This window comes from Oncorhynchus keta, chromosome 13, assembly GCF_023373465.1.
Source record: "Oncorhynchus keta strain PuntledgeMale-10-30-2019 chromosome 13, Oket_V2, whole genome shotgun sequence".
NCBI classification, from domain to species: Eukaryota; Metazoa; Chordata; class Actinopteri; order Salmoniformes; family Salmonidae; genus Oncorhynchus; species Oncorhynchus keta.
Window position 1 is genome coordinate 1,185,888 of NC_068433.1, and position 19,791 is coordinate 1,205,678.

Here is a 19,791-nt window from a genome sequence, read left to right on the forward strand (position 1 = left end):
CTACACACACTATATACACTACACACACTATATACACTACACACACGCTATACTCACAGTATACACTACTCACACTATATACACTACACACACTATACACACTATACACTACACACACGATATACACTACGCACACTATACACTACACACACTACACACTATATACACTACACACACTATATACACTACACACACGCTACTCACAGTATACACTACTCACAGTATACACTACACACTATACACTACACACACTATACACACTACACACACTATATACACTACACACACTATACACACTACACACACTATACACTATACACACTATATACACTACACACACTATATACACTACACACACGCTGCTCACAGTATACACTATATACAACTATTACACTCAACGGAACGACTTGATTAGTGTAGTGTCAACAACGCAGCCACTGCCAGCTAGCCTACTTCAGCAGTACTGTATCATTTTAATCATTTTAGTCAATAAGATTCTTGCTACGTAAGCTTAACTTTCTGAACATTCGAGACGTGTAGTCCACTTGTCATTCCAATCTCCTTGCATTAGCGTAGCCTCTTCTGTAGCCTGTCAACTATGTGTCTGTCTATCCCTGTTCTCTCCTCTCTGCACAGACCATACAAACGCTCCACACCGCGTGGCCACGTATACCACCCTAATCTGGTGGTCCCAGCGCCCACGACCCACGTGGAGTTCCAGGTCTCCGGTAGCCTCTGGAACTGCCGATCTGCGGCCAACAAGGCAGAGTTCATCTCAGCCTATGCCTCCCTCCAGTCCTCGACTTCTTGGCACTGACGGAAACATGGATCACCACAGATAACACTGCTACTCCTACTGCTCTCTCTTCGTCCGCCCACGTGTTCTCGCACACCCCGACACTATAGCTTCTGGTCAGCGGGGTGGTGGCACCGGGATCCTCATCTCTCCCAAGTGGTCATTCTCTTTCTCCCCTCACCCATCTGTCTATCGCCTCATTTGAATTCCATGCTGTCACAGTTACCAGCCCTTTCAAGCTTAACATCCTTATCATTTATCGCCCTCCAGGTCCCCTCGGAGAGTTCATCAATGAGCTTGATGCCTTGATAAGCTCCTTTCCTGAGGACGGCTCACCTCTCACAGTTCTGGTCGACTTTAACCTCCCCACGTCTACCTTTGACTCATTCCTCTCTGCCTCCTTCTTTCCACTCCTCTCCTCTTTTGACCTCACCCTCTCACCTTCCCCCCTACTCACAAGGCCGGCAATACGCCAGACCTCATCTTTACTAGATGCTGTTCTTCCACTAACCTCATTGCAACTCCCTCCAAGTCTCCGACCACTACCTTGTATCCTTTTCCCTCTCGCTCTCATCCAACACTTCCCACACTGCCCCTACTCGGATGGTATCGTGCCGTCCCAACCTTCGCTCTCTCTCCCCGCTACTCTCTCCTCTTCCATCCTATCATCTCTTCCCTCTGCTCAAACCTTCTCAACCTATCTCCTGATTCTGCCTCCTCAACCCTCCTCTCCTCCCTTTCTGCATCCTTTGACTCTCTATGTCCCCTATCCTCCAGGCCGGCTCGGTCCTCCCCTCCCGCTCCGTGGCTCGACGACTCATTGCGAGCTCACAGAACAGGGCTTCGGGCAGCCGAGCGGAAATGGAGGAAAACTCGCCTCCCTGCGGACCTGGCATCCTTTCACTCCCTCCTCTCTACATTTTCCTCCTCTGTCTCTGCTGCTAAAGCCACTTTCTACCACTCTAAATTCCAAGCATCTGCCTCTAACCCTAGGAAGCTCTTTGCCACCTTCTCCTCCCTCCTGAATCCTCCTCCCCCTCCCCTCCTCCCTCTCTGCAGATGACTTCGTCAACCATTTTGAAAAGAAGGTCGACGACATCCGATCCTCGTTTGCTAAGTCAAACGACACCGCTGGTTCTGCTCACACTGCCCTACCCTATGCTCTGACCTCTTTCTCCCCTCTCTCTCCAGATGAAATCTTGCGTCTTGTGACGGCCGGCCGCCCAACAACCTGCCCGCTTGACCCTATCCCCTCCTCTCTTCTCCAGACCATTTCCGGAGACCTTCTCCCTTACCTCACCTCGCTCATCAACTCATCCCTGACCGCTGGCTACGTCCCTTCCGTCTTCAAAAGAGCGAGAGTTGCACCCCTTCTGAAAAAACCTACACTCGATCCCTCCGATGTCAACAACTACAGACCAGTATCCCTTCTTTCTTTTCTCTCCAAAACTCTTGAACGTGCCGTCCTTGGCCAGCTCTCCCGCTATCTCTCTCAGAATGACCTTCTTGATCCAAATCAGTCAGGTTTCAAGACTAGTCATTCAACTGAGACTGCTCTTCTCTGTATCACGGAGGCGCTCCGCACTGCTAAAGCTAACTCTCTCTCCTCTGCTCTCATCCTTCTAGACCTATCGGCTGCCTTCGATACTGTGAACCATCAGATCCTCCTCTCCACCCTCTCCGAGTTGGGCATCTCCGGCGCGGCCCACGCTTGGATTGCGTCCTACCTGACAGGTCGCTCCTACCAGGTGGCGTGGCGAGAATCTGTCTCCTCACCACGCGTGTCCCCCAGGGCTCTGTTCTAGGCCCTCTCCTATTCTCGCTATACACCAAGTCACTTGGCTCTGTCATAACCTCACATGGTCTCTCCTATCATTGCTATGCAGACGACACACAATTAATCTTCTCCTTTCCCCCTTCTGATGACCAGGTGGCGAATCGCATCTCTGCATGTCTGGCAGACATATCAGTGTGGATGACGGATCACCACCTCAAGCTGAACCTCGGCAAGACGGAGCTGCACTTCCTCCCGGGGAAGGACTGCCCGTTCCATGATCTCGCCATCACGGTTGACAACTCCATTGTGTCCTCCTCCCAGAGCGCTAAGAACCTTGGCGTGATCCTGGACAACACCCTGTCGTTCTCAACTAACATCAAGGCGGTGGCCCGTTCCTGTAGGTTCATGCTCTACAACATCTGCAGAGTACGACCCTGCCTCACACAGGAAGCGGCGCAGGTCCTAATCCAGGCACTTGTCATCTCCCGTCTGGATTACTGCAACTCGCTGTTGGCTGGGCTCCCTGCCTGTGCCATTAAACCCCTACAACTCATCCAGAACGCCGCAGCCCGTCTGGTGTTCAACCTTCCCAAGTTCTCTCACGTCACCCCGCTCCTCCGCTCTCTCCACTGGCTTCCAGTTGAAGCTCGCATCCGCTACAAGACCATGGTGCTTGCCTACGGAGCTGTGAGGGGAACGGCACCTCAGTACCTCCAGGCTCTGATCAGGCCCTACACCCAAACAAGGGCACTGCGTTCATCCACCTCTGGCCTGCTCGCCTCCCTACCACTGAGGAAGTACAGTTCCCGCTCAGCCCAGTCAAAACTGTTCGCTGCTCTGGCCCCCAATGGTGGAGTCAATCACCACCTTCCGGAGACACCTGAAACCCCACCTCTTTAAGGAATACCTAGGATAGGATAAGTAATCCTTCTCACCCCCCTTAAAAGATTTAGATGTACTATTGTAAAGTGGCTGTTCCACTGGATGTCATAAGGTGAATGCACCAATTTGTAAGTCGCTCTGGATAAGAGCGTCTGATAAATGACTTAAATGTAAATGTAGATATACACTACACACACTATACACTACACACACTATATACACTATACACACTATATACACTACACACACTATATACACTATATACACTATATACACACTATATACACTACACACACTATATACACTACACACACTATATACACTACACACACTATATACACTACACACACTATATACACTACACACACTATATACACTATACACACTATATACACTACACACACTATATACACTATATACACTACACACACTATATACACACTATATACACTACACACACTATATACACTACACACACTATATACACTACACACACTATATACACTACACACACTATATACACTACACACACTATATACACTACACACACTATATACACTACACACACTATATACACTACACACACTATATACACACTATATACACTACACACACTATATACACTATATACACTACACACACTATATACACACTATATACACTACACACACTATATACACTACACACACTATATACACACTATATACACTACTCACACTATATACACTACACACACTATATACACACTATATACACTACACACACTATACACTATACACACTATACACTACACACACTATATACACTACACACACTATATACACTACACACACTATATACACTACACACACTATATACACTATACACACTATATATACTACACACACTATATACACTACACACACTATATACACTACACACACGCTACTCACAGTATACACTACTCACAGTATACACTACTCACAGTATACACTACACACAAACACACGTTATACCCTCAGCTCCTCCTCATCCACCTACCTGGAGGGGAACTGTAGTGTAGCATAGTGTGAGTCGGTCCAGGTGTGGTCCATGTGGAGATCTTTAAACGCCTCTAGTATCTCTGCTGCCAGAGTTGTGCCCTCCGAGGACCCCGATGGGTGGGTCGTCCTGCTGACTCGCCTGAACAAAAAACGGTTATAATACAGATACACCTCTAGTCAGGTGTCTGTGTGTCTCTGTGTGTCTCTGTGTGTCTCTGTGTGTTTCTGTGTGTCTCTGTGTGTCTGTGTGTGTCTCTGTGTGTCTCTGTGTGTGTCTCTGTGTGTGTCTGTGTGTCTCTGTGTGTCTCTGTGTGTCTCTGTGTGTCTCTGTGTGTGTCTCTGTGTCTCTCTGTGTGTCTCTGTGTGTCTCTCTGTGTGTCTCTGTGTGTCTCTGTGTGTCTCTCTGTGTGTCTCTGTGTGTCTCTGTGTGTCTCTCTGTGTGTCTCTGTGTGTCTCTGTGTGTCTCTCTGTGTGTCTCTGTGTGTCTCTGTGTGTCTCTGTGTGTCTCTGTGTGTCTGTGTGTCTGTGTGTGTCTGTGTGTCTCTGTGTGTCTCTGTGTGTCTCTGTGTGTCTCTGTGTGTGTCTGTGTGTCTGTGTGTGTCTGTGTGTCTCTGTGTGTCTCTGTGTGTCTCTGTGTGTCTCTGTGTGTCTCTGTGTGTCTCTGTGTGTCTGTGTGTGTCTCTGTGTGTCTCTGTGTGTCTCTGTGTGTCTGTGTGTGTCTGTGTGTCTCTGTGTGTCTCTCTGTGTGTCTCTGTGTGTGTCTGTGTGTGTCTGTGTGTCTCTGTGTGTCTCTGTGTGTCTCTGTGTGTCTCTGTGTGTCTCTGTGTCTCTCTGTGTCTCTCTGTGTGTCTCTGTGTGTCTCTGTGTGTCTCTGTGTCTCTCTGTGTGTCTCTGTGTGTCTCTGTGTGTCTCTGTGTGTCTCTGTGTGTCTCTGTGTCTCTCTGTGTGTCTGTGTGTCTCTGTGTGTCTCTGTGTGTCTCTGTGTGTCTCTCTGTGTGTCTCTGTGTGTCTCTGTGTGTCTCTCTGTGTGTCTCTGTGTGTCTCTGTGTGTCTCTCTGTGTGTCTCTGTGTGTCTCTGTGTGTCTCTCTGTGTCTCTGTGTGTCTGTGTGTCTGTGTGTGTCTGTGTGTCTCTGTGTGTCTCTGTGTGTCTCTGTGTGTCTCTCTGTGTGTCTCTGTGTCTGTGTGTGTCTGTGTGTCTCTGTGTGTCTCTGTGTGTCTCTGTGTGTCTCTCTGTGTGTCTCTGTGTGTCTCTGTGTGTCTGTGTGTCTCTCTGTGTGTCTCTCTGTGTGTCTGTGTGTCTGTGTGTCTCTGTGTCTCTGTGTGTCTCTCTGTGTGTCTCTGTGTGTCTGTGTGTGTCTGTGTGTCTCTGTGTGTCTCTGTGTGTCTCTCTGTGTGTCTGTGTGTCTGTGTGTGTCTGTGTGTCTCTGTGTGTCTCTGTGTGTCTCTCTGTGTGTCTCTGTGTGTCTGTGTGTCTGTGTGTCTCTCTGTGTGTCTCTCTGTGTGTCTCTGTGTGTCTCTGTGTGTCTCTGTGTGTCTCTCTGTGTGTCTCTGTGTGTCTCTGTGTGTGTCTCTGTGTGTCTCTGTGTGTCTCTGTGTGTCTGTGTGTCTCTCTGTGTGTCTCTGTGTGTCTCTGTGTGTCTCTGTGTGTCTCTCTGTGTGTCTCTGTGTGTCTCTGTGTGTCTCTGTGTGTCTCTGTGTCTCTGTGTGTCTCTGTGTGTGTCTGTGTGTCTCTGTGTCTCTGTGTGTCTCTCTGTGTGTCTCTGTGTGTCTCTGTGTGTCTCTGTGTGTCTCTGTGTCTCTGTGTCTCTGTGTGTCTCTGTGTGTGTCTGTGTGTCTCTGTGTGTCTCTGTGTGTCTCTGTGTCTCTGTGTGTCTCTGTGTGTCTCTGTGTGTCTCTGTGTGTCTCTGTGTCTCTCTGTGTGTCTCTGTGTGTGTCTGTGTGTCTCTGTGTCTCTCTGTGTGTCTCTCTGTGTGTCTCTGTGTGTCTCTGTGTGTCTCTGTGTGTCTCTCTGTGTGTCTCTGTGTGTCTCTGTGTCTCTCTGTGTCTCTGTGTGTCTCTGTGTGTCTCTGTGTGTCTCTGTGTGTCTCTGTGTCTCTCTGTGTGTCTCTGTGTGTCTCTGTGTGTCTCTGTGTGTCTCTGTGTGTCTCTGTGTGTCTCTCTGTGTGTCTCTGTGTGTCTCTGTGTGTCTCTGTGTGTCTCTCTGTGTGTCTCTGTGTGTCTCTGTGTGTCTCTGTGTGTCTCTGTGTGTCTCTGTGTGTCTCTCTGTGTGTCTCTGTGTGTCTCTGTGTGTCTCTGTGTGTCTCTGTGTCTCTCTGTGTGTCTCTCTGTGTGTCTCTGTGTGTCTCTGTGTGTCTCTGTGTGTGTCTCTGTCTGTCTCTGTGTGTCTCTGTGTGTCTCTGTGTGTCTCTGTGTGTCTCTGTGTGTCTCTGTGTGTGTCTCTGTCTGTCTCTGTGTGTCTCTGTGTGTCTCTGTGTGTCTCTCTGTGTGTCTCTGTGTCTCTCTGTGTCTCTCTGTGTGTCTCTGTGTGTCTGTGTGTCTCTCTGTGTGTGTCTCTGTGTGTCTCTGTGTGTCTCTGTGTGTCTCTGTGTGTCTCTGTGTGTCTCTGTGTGTGTCTCTGTGTCTCTCTGTGTGTCTCTGTGTGTCTCTGTGTGTGTCTCTGTGTCTCTCTGTGTGTCTCTGTGTGTGTGTGTGTGTGTGTGTGTGTGTGTGTGTGTGTGTGTGTGTGTGTGTGTGTGTGTGTGTGTGTGTGTGTGTGTGTGTGTGTGTGTGTGTGTGTGTGTGTGTGTGTGTGTGTGTGTGTGTGTGTGTGTGTGTGTGTGTCTCTCTATGTGAGTGTGTGTGTGTGTGTGTGTGTGTGTGTGTCTCTGTGTGTGTCTCTGTGTGTCTTGTGTGTCTCTGTGTCTCTCTGTGTGTCTGTGTGTGTGTGTGTGTGTGTGTGTGTGTGTGTGTGTGTGTGTGTGTGTGTGTGTGTGTGTGTGTGTGTGTGTGTGTGTGTGTCTGTGTGTGTGTGTGTGTCTCTGTGTGTGTGTGTGTGTGTGTGTGTGTGTCTCTCTATGTGTGTGTGTGTGTGTGTGTGTGTGTGTGTGTGTGTGTGTGTGTGTGTGTGTGTGTGTGTGTGTGTGTCTCTCTGTGTGTGTGTGTGTGTGTGTGTGTGTGTGTGTGTGTGTGTGTGTGTGTGTGTGTGTGTGTGTGTGTGTGTGTGTGTGTGTGTGTGTGTGTGTGTGTGTGTGTTTGAGTGTGTGTGTGTTTGAGTGTGTGTGTGTGTGTGTGTGTGTGTGTGTGTGTGTGTGTGTGTGTGTGTGTGTGTGTGTGTGTGTGTCTCAGTGTGTGTGTGTGTGTGTGTGTGTGTGTGTGTGTGTGTGTGTGTGTGTGTGTGTGTGTGTGTGTGTGTGTGTGTGTGTGTGTGTCTCAGTGTGTGTGTGTGTGTGTGTCTCCGTGTGTGTGTCTCCGTGTGTGTGTGTGTTACCTGACAGTGCTCTCTATCTTCTCGTCTTGCAGGTATTTCTTCAGCATGTCCCGTAGTTCCCCCAGGTACATACCCCCCACCAGGTTGTCATGGTCAGTTCCAGGCTTATCCTCCGCAGGGGCCATCTCCCCCTCAACACCACAATAGTGGCACGACCCACGGAAAGCCACGTAGCCCAATAGAAACGCTGCACAAAGACAAAGCCCCGACCCCAAAACCCTTAGAGCCAACCACGCTAGCATAGCAGGTGGAGAGAGTGTGTGTGTGTGTTTCCTGTAGTGAATATGAGTGTTGAGAGACTGTGTGTGTGTGCGTGTGTGTGTGTTACCAGTAGTGAATATGAGTGTTGAAAGACAGTGTGTGTGTGTGTGTGTGTGTGTGTGTGTGTGTGTGTGTGTGTGTGTGTGTGTGTGTGTGTGTGTGTGTGTGTGTGTGTGGGTGTGGGTGTGTGTGTGGGTGTTACCTGTAGTGAATATGAGTGATGAGAGACAGTGTGTGTGTGTGTGTTACCAGTAGTGAATATGAGTGTTGAAAGACAGTGTGTGTGTGTGTGTGTGGGTGTGTGTGTGTGTGTGTGTTACCTGTAGTGAATATGAGTGTTGAGAGACATAGGTAAATGACGGTCTTCCTGTGATGCAGCGGTTGCCGTAACACCAAGGCAGTGATGTCACCTTTAGGCTCCGCTTCCAGCTCCTCCTCGGACTCTGGTTGGTCGAGCTTCAACTCAATCCCACCCACCTCGTTACCCTCAGCCGCTCCTACTGAGTGACGATGATAGATAGAGCAGGAAGAGGAGGAAGGCTGGAAGGAGAGAGAGAGAGAGAGAGAAGTATTAGATACACTTCTCCCTCCTGTCCCTCTCTCTCCCTCCTGTCCCTCTCTCTCCATCCTGTCCCTCTCTTTCATCCTACCCCTCATTCTCTCTCCCACCTCCTCCACCTCACTCTCCCTCCCTCCTCTTGTTCCTCCCTCTTGTCCCTCCCTCCCTCCTTCCTCCCCTCCCCCACCTCCCCCAGTCCCTCCCCCTCCTCCCCCAGTCCCCCTCCTCCCCCAGTCCCCCCCTCCTTCCCCAGTCCCTCCCTCTCTCCTTCCTCCCCTTCCTCCCCCAGTCCCTCCTCCTCCTCCCCCAGTCCCCCTCCTTCCCCAGACCCTCCCTCTCTCCTTCCTCCCCTCCCCCAGTCCTTCCTCCCCTCCCCCAATCCCTCCCTCTCCTCCCCCAGTCCCTCCCCCAGTCCCTCCCTCTCCCCCCCAGTCCCTCCCCTCCTCCCCCAGTCCCTCCCCTCCTCCCCCAGTCCCTCCCTCTCCTTCCTCCCCTCCCCCAGTCCCTCCCTCTCCTCCCCCAGTCCATCCCCCTCCTCCCCCAGTCCCTCCCTCCCCTCCCCCAGTCCCTCCCCCAGTCCCTCCCTCTCCTCCCCCAGTCCCTCCCCCTCCTCCCCCAGTCCCTCCCCCTCCTCCCCCAGTCCCTCCCTCTCCTCCCCCAGTCCCACCCTCATCCCCCAGTCCCTCCCTCTCCTCCCCCAGTCCCTCCCCCGCCTCCCCCAGTCCCTTCCTCTCCTCCCCTAGTCCCTCCCCCTCCTCCCCCAGTCCCTCCCTCTCCTTCCTCCCCCCTCCTTCCTCCCCTCCCCTCCTCCCCTAGTCCCACCCTCCTCCCCCAGTCCCTCCCTCTCCTCCCCCAGTCCCTCCCTCTCCTCCCCCAGTCCCTCCCCCAGTCCCTCCCTCTCTCCTTCCTCCCCTCCTTCCTCCCCTCCCCCTCCTCCCCTAGTTCCACCCTCCTCCCCCAGTCCCTCCCCCTCCTCCCCTAGTCCCTCCCTCTCCTCCCCCAGTCCCTCCCTCTCCTCCCCCAGTCCCTTCCTCTCTCCTTCCTCCCCTCCCCCTCCTCCTCCAGTCCCTCCCTCTCCTCCCCTCACCTGTCTCAGCAGTGATCTTCTAATAGTGTCCATGTGTCTTTGATCTGAGTGGAGAGAAAGATCACATGATGTAATATTCTACAGAAAATACAAATCATTTTCTTTCACTGCCCCTTCTCCATCTGTCGCTTTTCAGCACACACACACACACGCACGCACGCACGCACGCACGCACACACACACACACACACACACACACACACACACGCACACGCGCGCACGCGCACACACAGAGATAAACACACACACGCAGATAAACACACACACACACACACACACACACACACACACACACACACACACACACACACGCACACGCGCGCACGCGCACACACAGAGATAAACACACACACACGCAGATAAACACACACTCACACACACACACACACAGATAAACACACATACAAACACACACAGATACAAACACACACACACTCAGCTGACTGGATTCCGTAGGGAAAAAAACTCTAGACCACCTTTACTCCACACAGAGATGCATACAAAGCTCTCCCTCGCCCTCCTTCCTCCTGATTCCTGCTTCCAATCAAAAACTAAAGCAGGAAGTACCAGTGACTCGCTCAATAAGGAAGTGGCAGATGATGCGGACGCTACAGGACTGCTAAAACAGACTGCCCCACTACAAAGTTTCTCCCTGCAGGCAGTCACTGAGTCCGAGGTGCAAAAGGAGCTCCTTAAACTTGACCCCCAAAAACATCTGAATCAGATGGTTTAGATCCTTTCTTCTTTAAGGTTGCTGCCCTGTCATCGCCAAGCCTGTCTCTGACCTTTTTAACCCGTCTCTCCTTTCTTCTTTAAGGTTGCTGCCCCTGTCATCGCCAAGCCTGTCTCTGACCTTTTTAACCCGTCTCTCCTCTCTTCTTTAAGGTTGCTGCCCCTATCATCGCCAAGCCTGTCTCTGAACTTTTAAACCTGTCTCTTCTCTCTTCTTTAAGGTTGCTGCCCCTGTCATCGCCAAGCCTGTCTCTGACCTTTTTAACCCGTCTCTCCTCTCTTCTTTAAGGTTGCTGCCCCTATCATCGCCAAGCCTGTCTCTGAACTTTTAAACCTGTCTCTCCTTTAAGGTTGCTGCCCCTATCATCACCAAGCCCTATCTCTGACCTTTTTAACCTGTCTCTTCTCTCTGGGGAGATTCCCATTGCTTGGAAGGCAGCCACAAACCATCCTCTACTTAAAGGGGGAGATCAAGCTGATCTTAACTGTTACTTTGCCCTGTTTATCAAAAGTGTTAGAAAAACTTGTCAATAATCAACTGACTGGCTTTCTTGATGTCTATAGTATTCTCTCTGGTCTGCAATCTGGTTTCCACTCAGGTTATGGATGTGTCACTGCAACCTTAAAAGTCCTCAATGATGTCACCATTGCCTTTGATTCTAAGAAATGTGGTGATGCTATTTTTATTGACTTGGCCAACGTTTTTGATACGGGAGACCATTCCATTCTTGTAGGCCGGCGAAGGAGTATTGGTGTCTCTGAGGGGTCTTTGGCCTGGTTTGCTAACTACCTCTCTCACAGAGTGCAGTGTATAAAGTCAGAAATCTGCTGTCTCAGACACTGCCTGTCACCAAGGGAGTACCCCAAGGCTCTACCCGAGGCCCCATGCTCTTCTCAATTTGCATCAACAACATAGATCAGGCAATAGGAAGCTCTCTTATCCATTTATATACAGATGATAAGGTTTTATACTCAGCTAGGCCCCTCCCTGATTTTGTGTTAAACGCTCTACAAAGCATTCTTAGTGTCCAACAAGCTTTCTCTGCCCTTAACCTTGTTCTGAACACCTCCAAAACAAAAGGTCATGTGGTTTGGTGAGAAGTATGCTGGTGAAACGTTGTGCAGACAGGTGCTATAGGTGTCATGGAGGGCAGGTAGTTTGCCCCCAGTGATGAGTTGTGCAGACCGCACCACCCTCTGGAGAGCCTAGTAGTTGAGGGCTGTGCAGTTGCCATACCAGGCGGTGATACAGCCCGACAGGATGCTCTCGTTTGTGCATCTGTAAAAGTTTGTGAGGGTTTTAGGTGACAAGCCAAATTTCTTCAGCCTCCTGAGGTTGAAGAGGCACTGTTGCGCTTTTTTCACTACGCTGTCTGTGTGGAAGGACCATTTCAGTTTGTCTGTGATGTGTACGCCGAGGAACAATAATCTCCTTTGTTTTGTTGACTTTGAGTGGGAGGTTGTTTTCCTGACACCACACTCAGTGCCCTCACCTCCTCCCTGTAGGCGGTCTCATCGTTATTGGTAATCAGGCCCACTACTCGTGTCGTCTGCAAACTTGATGATTGAGTTGGAGGCGTGCATGGCCACGCAGTCATGGGTGAACAGGTAGTACAGGAGAGGGCTGAGAACGCACCCTTGTGGGGCCCCAGTGTTGAGGATCAGCGGGGTGGAGATGTTGTTTCCTACCTTCACCACCTGGGGGCGGCCCGTCAGGAAGTCCAGGACCCAACTGCACAGGGTGGGGTCGACACCCAGGGCCTTAAGCTTAATTAAATCAAATCAAATGATGAGTATGGAGGTGTTGAATGCTGTAGTCCAGCATGGGATCCATTCCGTTGTCCTGTTTGTAAGGCAGAACACAGGATCCGCGTCGCGGAAAACATATTCTTGGTCGTACTGATGGTGAGTTGACGCTGATCTTATATTCAGTAGTTCTTCTCGACTGTATGTAATGAAACCTAAGATGACCTGGGGTACTAATGTAAGAAATAACAGGTAAAAAAACAAAAAACTGCATAGTTTCCTAGGAACGCGAAGCGAGGCGGCCATCTCTGTCGGCGCCGGAAGTAAAGGTCAATTATTTTTTATTTATTTATTTAGCCTTTATTTAACCAGGTATTTATATATATAACCCTAACCCTTTATTTAACCAGGTATTTATATATATATATAACCCTTTATTTAACCAGGTAGGCCAGTTGAGAACATGTCCTCATTTACAACTGCGACCTGGCCAAGATGAAGCAAAGCAATGCATCATAAACAACGACACAGAGTTACACATGGAGTACAAACAAAACAAAAAATGTACAGTCAATAACAAAATAGAAAAGTCTATATACAGTGTAAATGGTGTGAGGAGGTAAGGCAATAAATAGACCATAGTAGCAACGTAATTACAATTTAGCACATGAACACTGGAGTGATAGATGAGCAGATGTAAGGATGATGATGTGCGAGTAGAAATACTGGTGTGCAAAAGACCAAAAAAGTAAATAAAAGCAATATGGGGATGAGATTGGATTCGCTGCATCTGTACACAGCCATTGGTAAGCTGATCAGATAGCTGATGCTTAATGTTAGTGAGGGAAATGTGTCTCTAACTTCAGAGATTTTTGCAATTCGTTCCAGTCATTGGCAGCACAGAACTGGAAAGAAAGGCGGCCAAAGGGGGTGCTGGCTTTGGGGATGACCAGTGAGATATACCTTGTCATGACGTTGGCCTGGGGGGATAGGTTTATGACAGACATAAATACCTCTTTCCCCCTTTTTCCTCTCTCTAACCTACTGAGGTTACATTTAAAAAGCCCTTGGTTAACATAGAGATTCTGGGAACATCAGAAGGTGGGGGGAAATGAACTATATTCTAGTAATCCGACCAGTTGAACATATGCGGTGGTACTTAATGAATATGATGTCAGTTCAGTTGTCATCTGAGACATTCTCATCAATGATAAGATGACATAAACTCTACAGTGGAAAGTCTACACATCAGAGTTATCGGATTCACATGGTATGTTATTCAATTTAAATGTTTGGATATGAAATTATTTGTGATGGGATAAAATGTGATTTTAGCTTCTAAAATGTGAGATGTGGGTTTTCATATGATAGGGCGGCTCCCTCAGTGGCCCGCCCCTGTGAAGGGACATGGGCTATAAAACCTTTCAAACACACCCTCCTCTCCCTTCCTATATAAAGCCTTGACAACAATAGAACTTCCTGTTCCGATGAGGTAGGATGACTGTCCTATGTCAGAATGGTTCAGATAATAACTACAGAACGACAGTTTTTACCCCCGTAAAAACTAAGGCAGGGGAAAACGGAATCGCGCCCCAATTACATGACATTCTTCCCGCTAGCCATGATTGGCTGAGATAATGAGTGGGCTGGACATGCCAAGAAATGAGTTCGGGTCTGAATACCCCCGAGAAGGTGATTGAATGTCAAAAAGAAGACACCAGTCTTCCCAAGTGTTTTGCTTCGGTAATTTCCATTGAGGAAGCTAAAACTAGAGAGACCGCCTACTTTATGGAAGCAGGAGTTTTGATGTGTAAATGGGCTTCTCATGACACCGTTAATGACTAGGTGTGAAGTGTGTCAAGTGGTTGTTCCTACACCGTTCCGACAGCAGGTGCTGTCACTCGCCCATGACCAGGCGTGGTCTGGTCACTCGCCCATGACCAGGCGTGGTCTGGTCACTCGCCCATGACCAGGCGTGGTCTGGTCACTCGCCCATGACCAGGCGTGGTCTGGACACTCGCCCATGACCAGGCGTGGTCTGGACACTCGCCCATGACCAGGCGTGGTCTGGACACTTGGGGATCACAAAGACTTATAACCGGGTCCTTCGTCATTTCTTCTGGTTTGAATTCTGACCAATTTAGTAAAACATGTCACATATGTCAACTCACTGGGAAAGTGAATCAAACAGTGAATCAAACAGTGAATCAAACAGTGAATCAAACAGTGAATCAAACAGTGAATCAAACAGTTCCTCGAGCGCCGCTCTGCCCGATTCCTGTGGTGGGGGGGAACCGTTTGAAAGAGTGATAATTGATTGTGGAGGTCCATTGCCGAAAACCAGGTCAGGTAACCAGTTCCTACTAACATAATGTACAGATCGCTTATGTGAAGGGCTCGGCGAATGTGGTTGCTGACGCTCTGTCACGTGTTTACTAACTGGGGATGCGTTGGCTTTTGTTATTGCAAAACTAGGTTTGCAATTTTTGTGGTGGGCGTGTTACGTTCCCCAGTTTATGTGTTGTAGTTTGTATGTCTGCATGTGTTTATTTCAGGAAATGGCTTTGATGTTGCTGGGAGTTCATTGCTGAGAGTTGGTATGTTTTGTGAGTTTGTTGCTCAGATAGAGCTTATTTGATGTCCTTTGTTTCTTAGTTTGTTTGTGAAATTGTTTAATATTCTGTTTCATTTGTTCCCAGGGGGGAAGGGGAAGGCACCTAGGGAGTGCTTAGGCAAGAGGCCCGCGGGCATACATATACCCGTAGCATATTCGCTGTCTAGGCACACTAGGTAAGACCTGGGCGGACCACCCCCTGTATTTTGGTTAGGGCACCAGGTGGTGCTAAATTAGGTAAGTAGTGGGTAGGCAGGTAAGATAGGAGAGGGGGGGCTTTGAGATTTACTTTCTTTGCTTTGGTTCCGTCCAGCCCCTTTTCCCCATATTACCGTGTAAAGGAATAAAGTCCTTGTAAACGGTACCACATGCTGCCTGTTGTCATCCTTACTAACACCTACAGTCCATACCTTTTTCACTTCACGGAGAGTTTAGTTGTAGCAGGGTGTTGCGTTTACTCTTCATAGAGGTGTGCATAACACCAACATCAGCAAGAGCTTTGGTTGGTCAGATGTCAGAATGGTTCAGATAATAACTACAGAACGAAGCCAACATCAGCATGAGCTTTGGTTGGTCAGATGTCAGAATGGTTCAGATAATAACTACAGAACGAAGCCAATATCAGCATGAGCTTTGGTTGGTCAGATGTCAGAATGGTTCAGATAATAACTACAGAACGAAGCCAATATCAGCATGAGCTTTGGTTGGTCAGATGTCAGAATGGTTATAATAACACAGAACGAAGCCAACATCAGCGTGAGCTATGGTTGGTCAGATGTCAGAATGGTTCAGATAATAACTTCAGCATGAGCTTTGGTTGCGAATGGTATGAACTTTTGAACTCTTATTCACGACAGAAGTGATACCTTCTAGCCGTTGAGTTAGCGACCGCAGCTGCAAACGCAGGTTAGAAAGGAACAGACAGAGTATCCCATCTACCACACAACAACGTTACTACAACGTATCCAATTGACCACCAGAGACATTCTTCAAAGGACAAAGGACTCGGTTTGGCAACACGGCCTTCCATCTACCACCAACCTACTGAAGCGCAGCTCAGAGTAAATATTTATTGCATTTTCCTTTTCCAAATGGGCGGTTATTTAGAATGCATAATAAGATACTGTATTTACGATAGCACAGCTTCTTTCCTTTGTTCCTCAGTCTTCCCGCTCTTTCACTCAAACCCAGCCCCTTTTCTTTTGTGTAACCAGCTGTCATATCTGTTCCGCCCGCAAGGGACGTTTTCCTTTATGAGGTCATTTGTAATCAAGTTATGATTAATTATGTGTATGTGTAATTCTGTGTGATTAATTAGGTATTTATTAAATAAATGATTAACCCAATTTTGTATTGGTAATTCAAATTGTTAGCCAGGGTTCTTGCAGATAACCAAGAATTTACAACTTTCAGATGAGACTGAAGTAAGATGAAGATTACAAGATGCAGGCCTCCTAATTGTCCCTAGAATTACTAAGCAAACAGCTGGAGGCAGGGCTTTCTCCTATAGAGCTCTATTTTTATGGAATGGTCTGCCTACCCATGTGAGAGACGCAAACTCGGTCTCAACCTTTAAGTCTTTACTGAAGACTCATCTCTTCAGTGGGTCAAATGATTGAGTGTAGTCTGGCCCAGGAGTGTGAAGGTGAACGGAAAGGCTCTGGAGCAATGAACCGCCCTTGCTGTCTCTGCCTGGCCGGTTCCCCTCTCTCCACTGGGATTCTCTGCCTCTAACCCTATTACAGGGGCTGAGTCACTGGCTTACTGATGCTCTTCCATGCCGTCCCTAGGAGGGGTGCGTCACTTGAGTGGGTTGAGTCACTGATGTGAACTTCCTGTCTGGGTTTGCGCCTCCCCTTGGGTTGTGCCGTGGCAGAGATCTTTGTGGGCTGTACTCGGCCTTGTCTCTGGATGGTAAGTTGGTGGTTGAAGATATCCCTCTAGTGGTGTGGGGGCTGTGCTTTGGCAAAGTGGGTGGGGTTATATCCTTCCTGTTTGGCCCTGTCCGGGGGTGTCCTCGGATGGGGCCACAGTGTCTCCTGACCCCTCCTGTCTCAGCCTCCAGTATTTATGCTGCAGTAGTTTGTGTCAGGGGGCTAGGGTCAATTTGTTATATCTGGAGTACTTCTCCTGTCCTATACGGTGTCCTTTGTGAATTTAAGTATGCTCTCTCTAATTCTCTCTTTTTCTCTCTCTCTCTCGGAGGACCTGAGCCCTAGGACCATGCCTCAGGACTACCTGACATGATGACTCCTTTCTGTCCCCAGTCCACCTGGCCGTGCTGCTGCTCCAGTTTCAACTGTTCTGCCTTATTATTATTATTGGACCATGCTGGTCATTTATGAACATTTGAACATCTTGGCCATGTTCTGTATAATCTCCACCCCACAGCCAGAAGAGGACTGGCCCACCCCTCAGCCTGGTTCCTCCTAGGTTTCTCCCTAGGTTCGAGCCTTTCTAGGGAGTTTTTCCTAGCCACCGTGCTTCTACACCTTTTTGCTGTTTGGGGTTTTAGGCTGGGTTTCTGTAACACTGAGATATGCTGATGGTATATAAATAAATTTGATTTGATTCATGTTGACTGTGATGTAAAATATTACTAGGTCTTTAGTGATCCGACTCTCATTTACTGATTTGCACGTGATATTAATTAGGTTTGGTGGTGGAGTGAGGCCTGTGATAGGTTGAGAGGAGAGGTCAGCGTGTGTGGCGAGCGTGCCGAATGTTTAATTTGATTAACTTTATTAACAGCTCAACAAACAAACACACACGCACAAAGGGGCGGTCCTTTCAGTCTGGAGGACTAAGGCAACGCCAAAAGATTACCCATAATCCTCTAAAACCATGACAACACAGCATTAGTTTAATACCTAGAGACAATAGACCTGACAACACAGCATTAGTTTATTACCTAGAGACAATAGACCTGACAACACAGCATTAGTTTATTACCTAGAGACAATAGACCTGACAACACAGCATTAGTTTATTACCTAGAGACAATAGACCTGACAACACAGCATTAGTTTATTACCTAGAGACAATAGACCTGACAACACAGCATTAGTTTAATACCTAGAGACAATAGACCTGACAACACAGCATTAGTTTATTACCTAGAGACAATAGACCTGACAACACAGCATTAGTTTATTACCTAGAGACAATAGACCTGACAACACAGCATTAGTTTATTACCTAGAGACAATAGACCTGACAACACAGCATTAGTTTAATGTTTATTACCTAGAGACAATAGACCTGACAACACAGCATTAGTTTATTACCTAGAGACAATAGACCTGACAACACAGCATTAGTTTAATGTTTAATACCTAGAGACAATAGACCTGACAACACAGCATTAGTTTAATACCTAGAGACAATAGACCTGACAACACAGCATTAGTTTAATACCTAGAGACAATAGACCTGACAATAGACACAACATTAGCATTAGTTTATTACCTAGAGACAATAGACCTGACAACACAGCATTAGTTTAATACCTAGAGACAATAGACCTGACAACACAGCATTAGTTTATTACCTAGAGACAATAGACCTGACAACACAGCATTAGTTTAATACCTAGAGACAATAGACCTGACAACACAGCATTAGTTTATTACCTAGAGACAATAGACCTGACACAGCATTAGTTTATTACCTAGAGACAATAGACCTGACAACACAGCATTAGTTTATTACCTAGAGACAATAGACCTGACAACACAGCATTAGTTTATTACCTAGAGACAATAGACCTGACAACACAGCATTAGTTTATTACCTAGAGACAATAGACCTGACAACACAGCATTAGTTTATTACCTAGAGACAATAGACCTGACAACACAGCATTAGTTTATTACCTAGAGACAATAGACCTGACAACACAGCATTAGTTTATTACCTAGAGACAATAGACCTGACAACACAGCATTAGTTTAATACCTAGAGACAATAGACCTGACAACACAGCATTAGTTTATTACCTAGAGACAATAGACCTGACAACACAGCATTAGTTTATTACCTAGAGACAATAGACCTGACAACACAGCATTAGTTTAATACCTAGAGACAATAGACCTGACAACACAGCATTAGTTTATTACCTAGAGACAATAGACCTGACAACACAGCATTAGTTTATTACCTAGAGACAATAGACCTGACAACACAGCATTAGTTTATTACCTAGAGACAATAGACCTGACAACACAGCATTAGTTTATTACCTAGAGACAATAGACCTGACAACACAGCATTAGTTTATTACCTAGAGACAATAGACCTGACAACACAGCATTAGTTTAATGTTTAATACCTAGAGACAATAGACCTGACAACACAGCATTAGTTTATTACCTAGAGACAATAGACCTGACAACACAGCATTAGTTTAATACCTAGAGACAATAGACCTGACAACACAGCATTAGTTTATTACCTAGAGACAATAGACCTGACAACACAGCATTAGTTTAATGTTTAATACCTAGAGACAATAGACCTGACAACACAGCATTAGTTTAATGTTTATTACCTAGAGACAATAGACCTGACAACACAGCATTAGTTTAATACCTAGAGACAATAGACCTGACAACACAGCATTAGTTTATTACCTAGAGACAATAGACCTGACAACACAGCATTAGTTTAATGTTTAATACCTAGAGACAATAGACCTGACAACACAGCATTAGTTTAATACCTAGAGACAATAGACCTGACAACACAGCATTAGTTTAATACCTAGAGACAATAGACCTGACAACACAGCATTAGTTTATTACCTAGAGACAATAGACCTGACAACACAGCATTAGTTTATTACCT

General features: G+C 47.5%; 1 protein-coding gene across 3 annotated transcripts in view; it reads right to left on the reverse strand.

Annotated features, from left to right (window-relative positions):
* Positions 1-19,791, reverse strand: part of tfr2 (transferrin receptor 2) — a 96,157-nt gene that overhangs the window by 62,588 nt on the left and 13,778 nt on the right. For all 3 annotated transcript variants that reach the window (XM_052458837.1, XM_052458836.1, XM_052458838.1), the window contains exons 2-5: positions 9,852-9,895; positions 8,526-8,745; positions 7,945-8,131; positions 4,476-4,616 (exon numbers count right to left, since the gene is read on the reverse strand). In XM_052458837.1, the coding sequence (XP_052314797.1) occupies positions 4,476-4,616; positions 7,945-8,131; positions 8,526-8,745; positions 9,852-9,884 (581 nt within the window). In that variant the 5' untranslated portion in view covers positions 9,885-9,895. The remainder of the gene's footprint in view (positions 1-4,475; positions 4,617-7,944; positions 8,132-8,525; positions 8,746-9,851; positions 9,896-19,791) is intronic.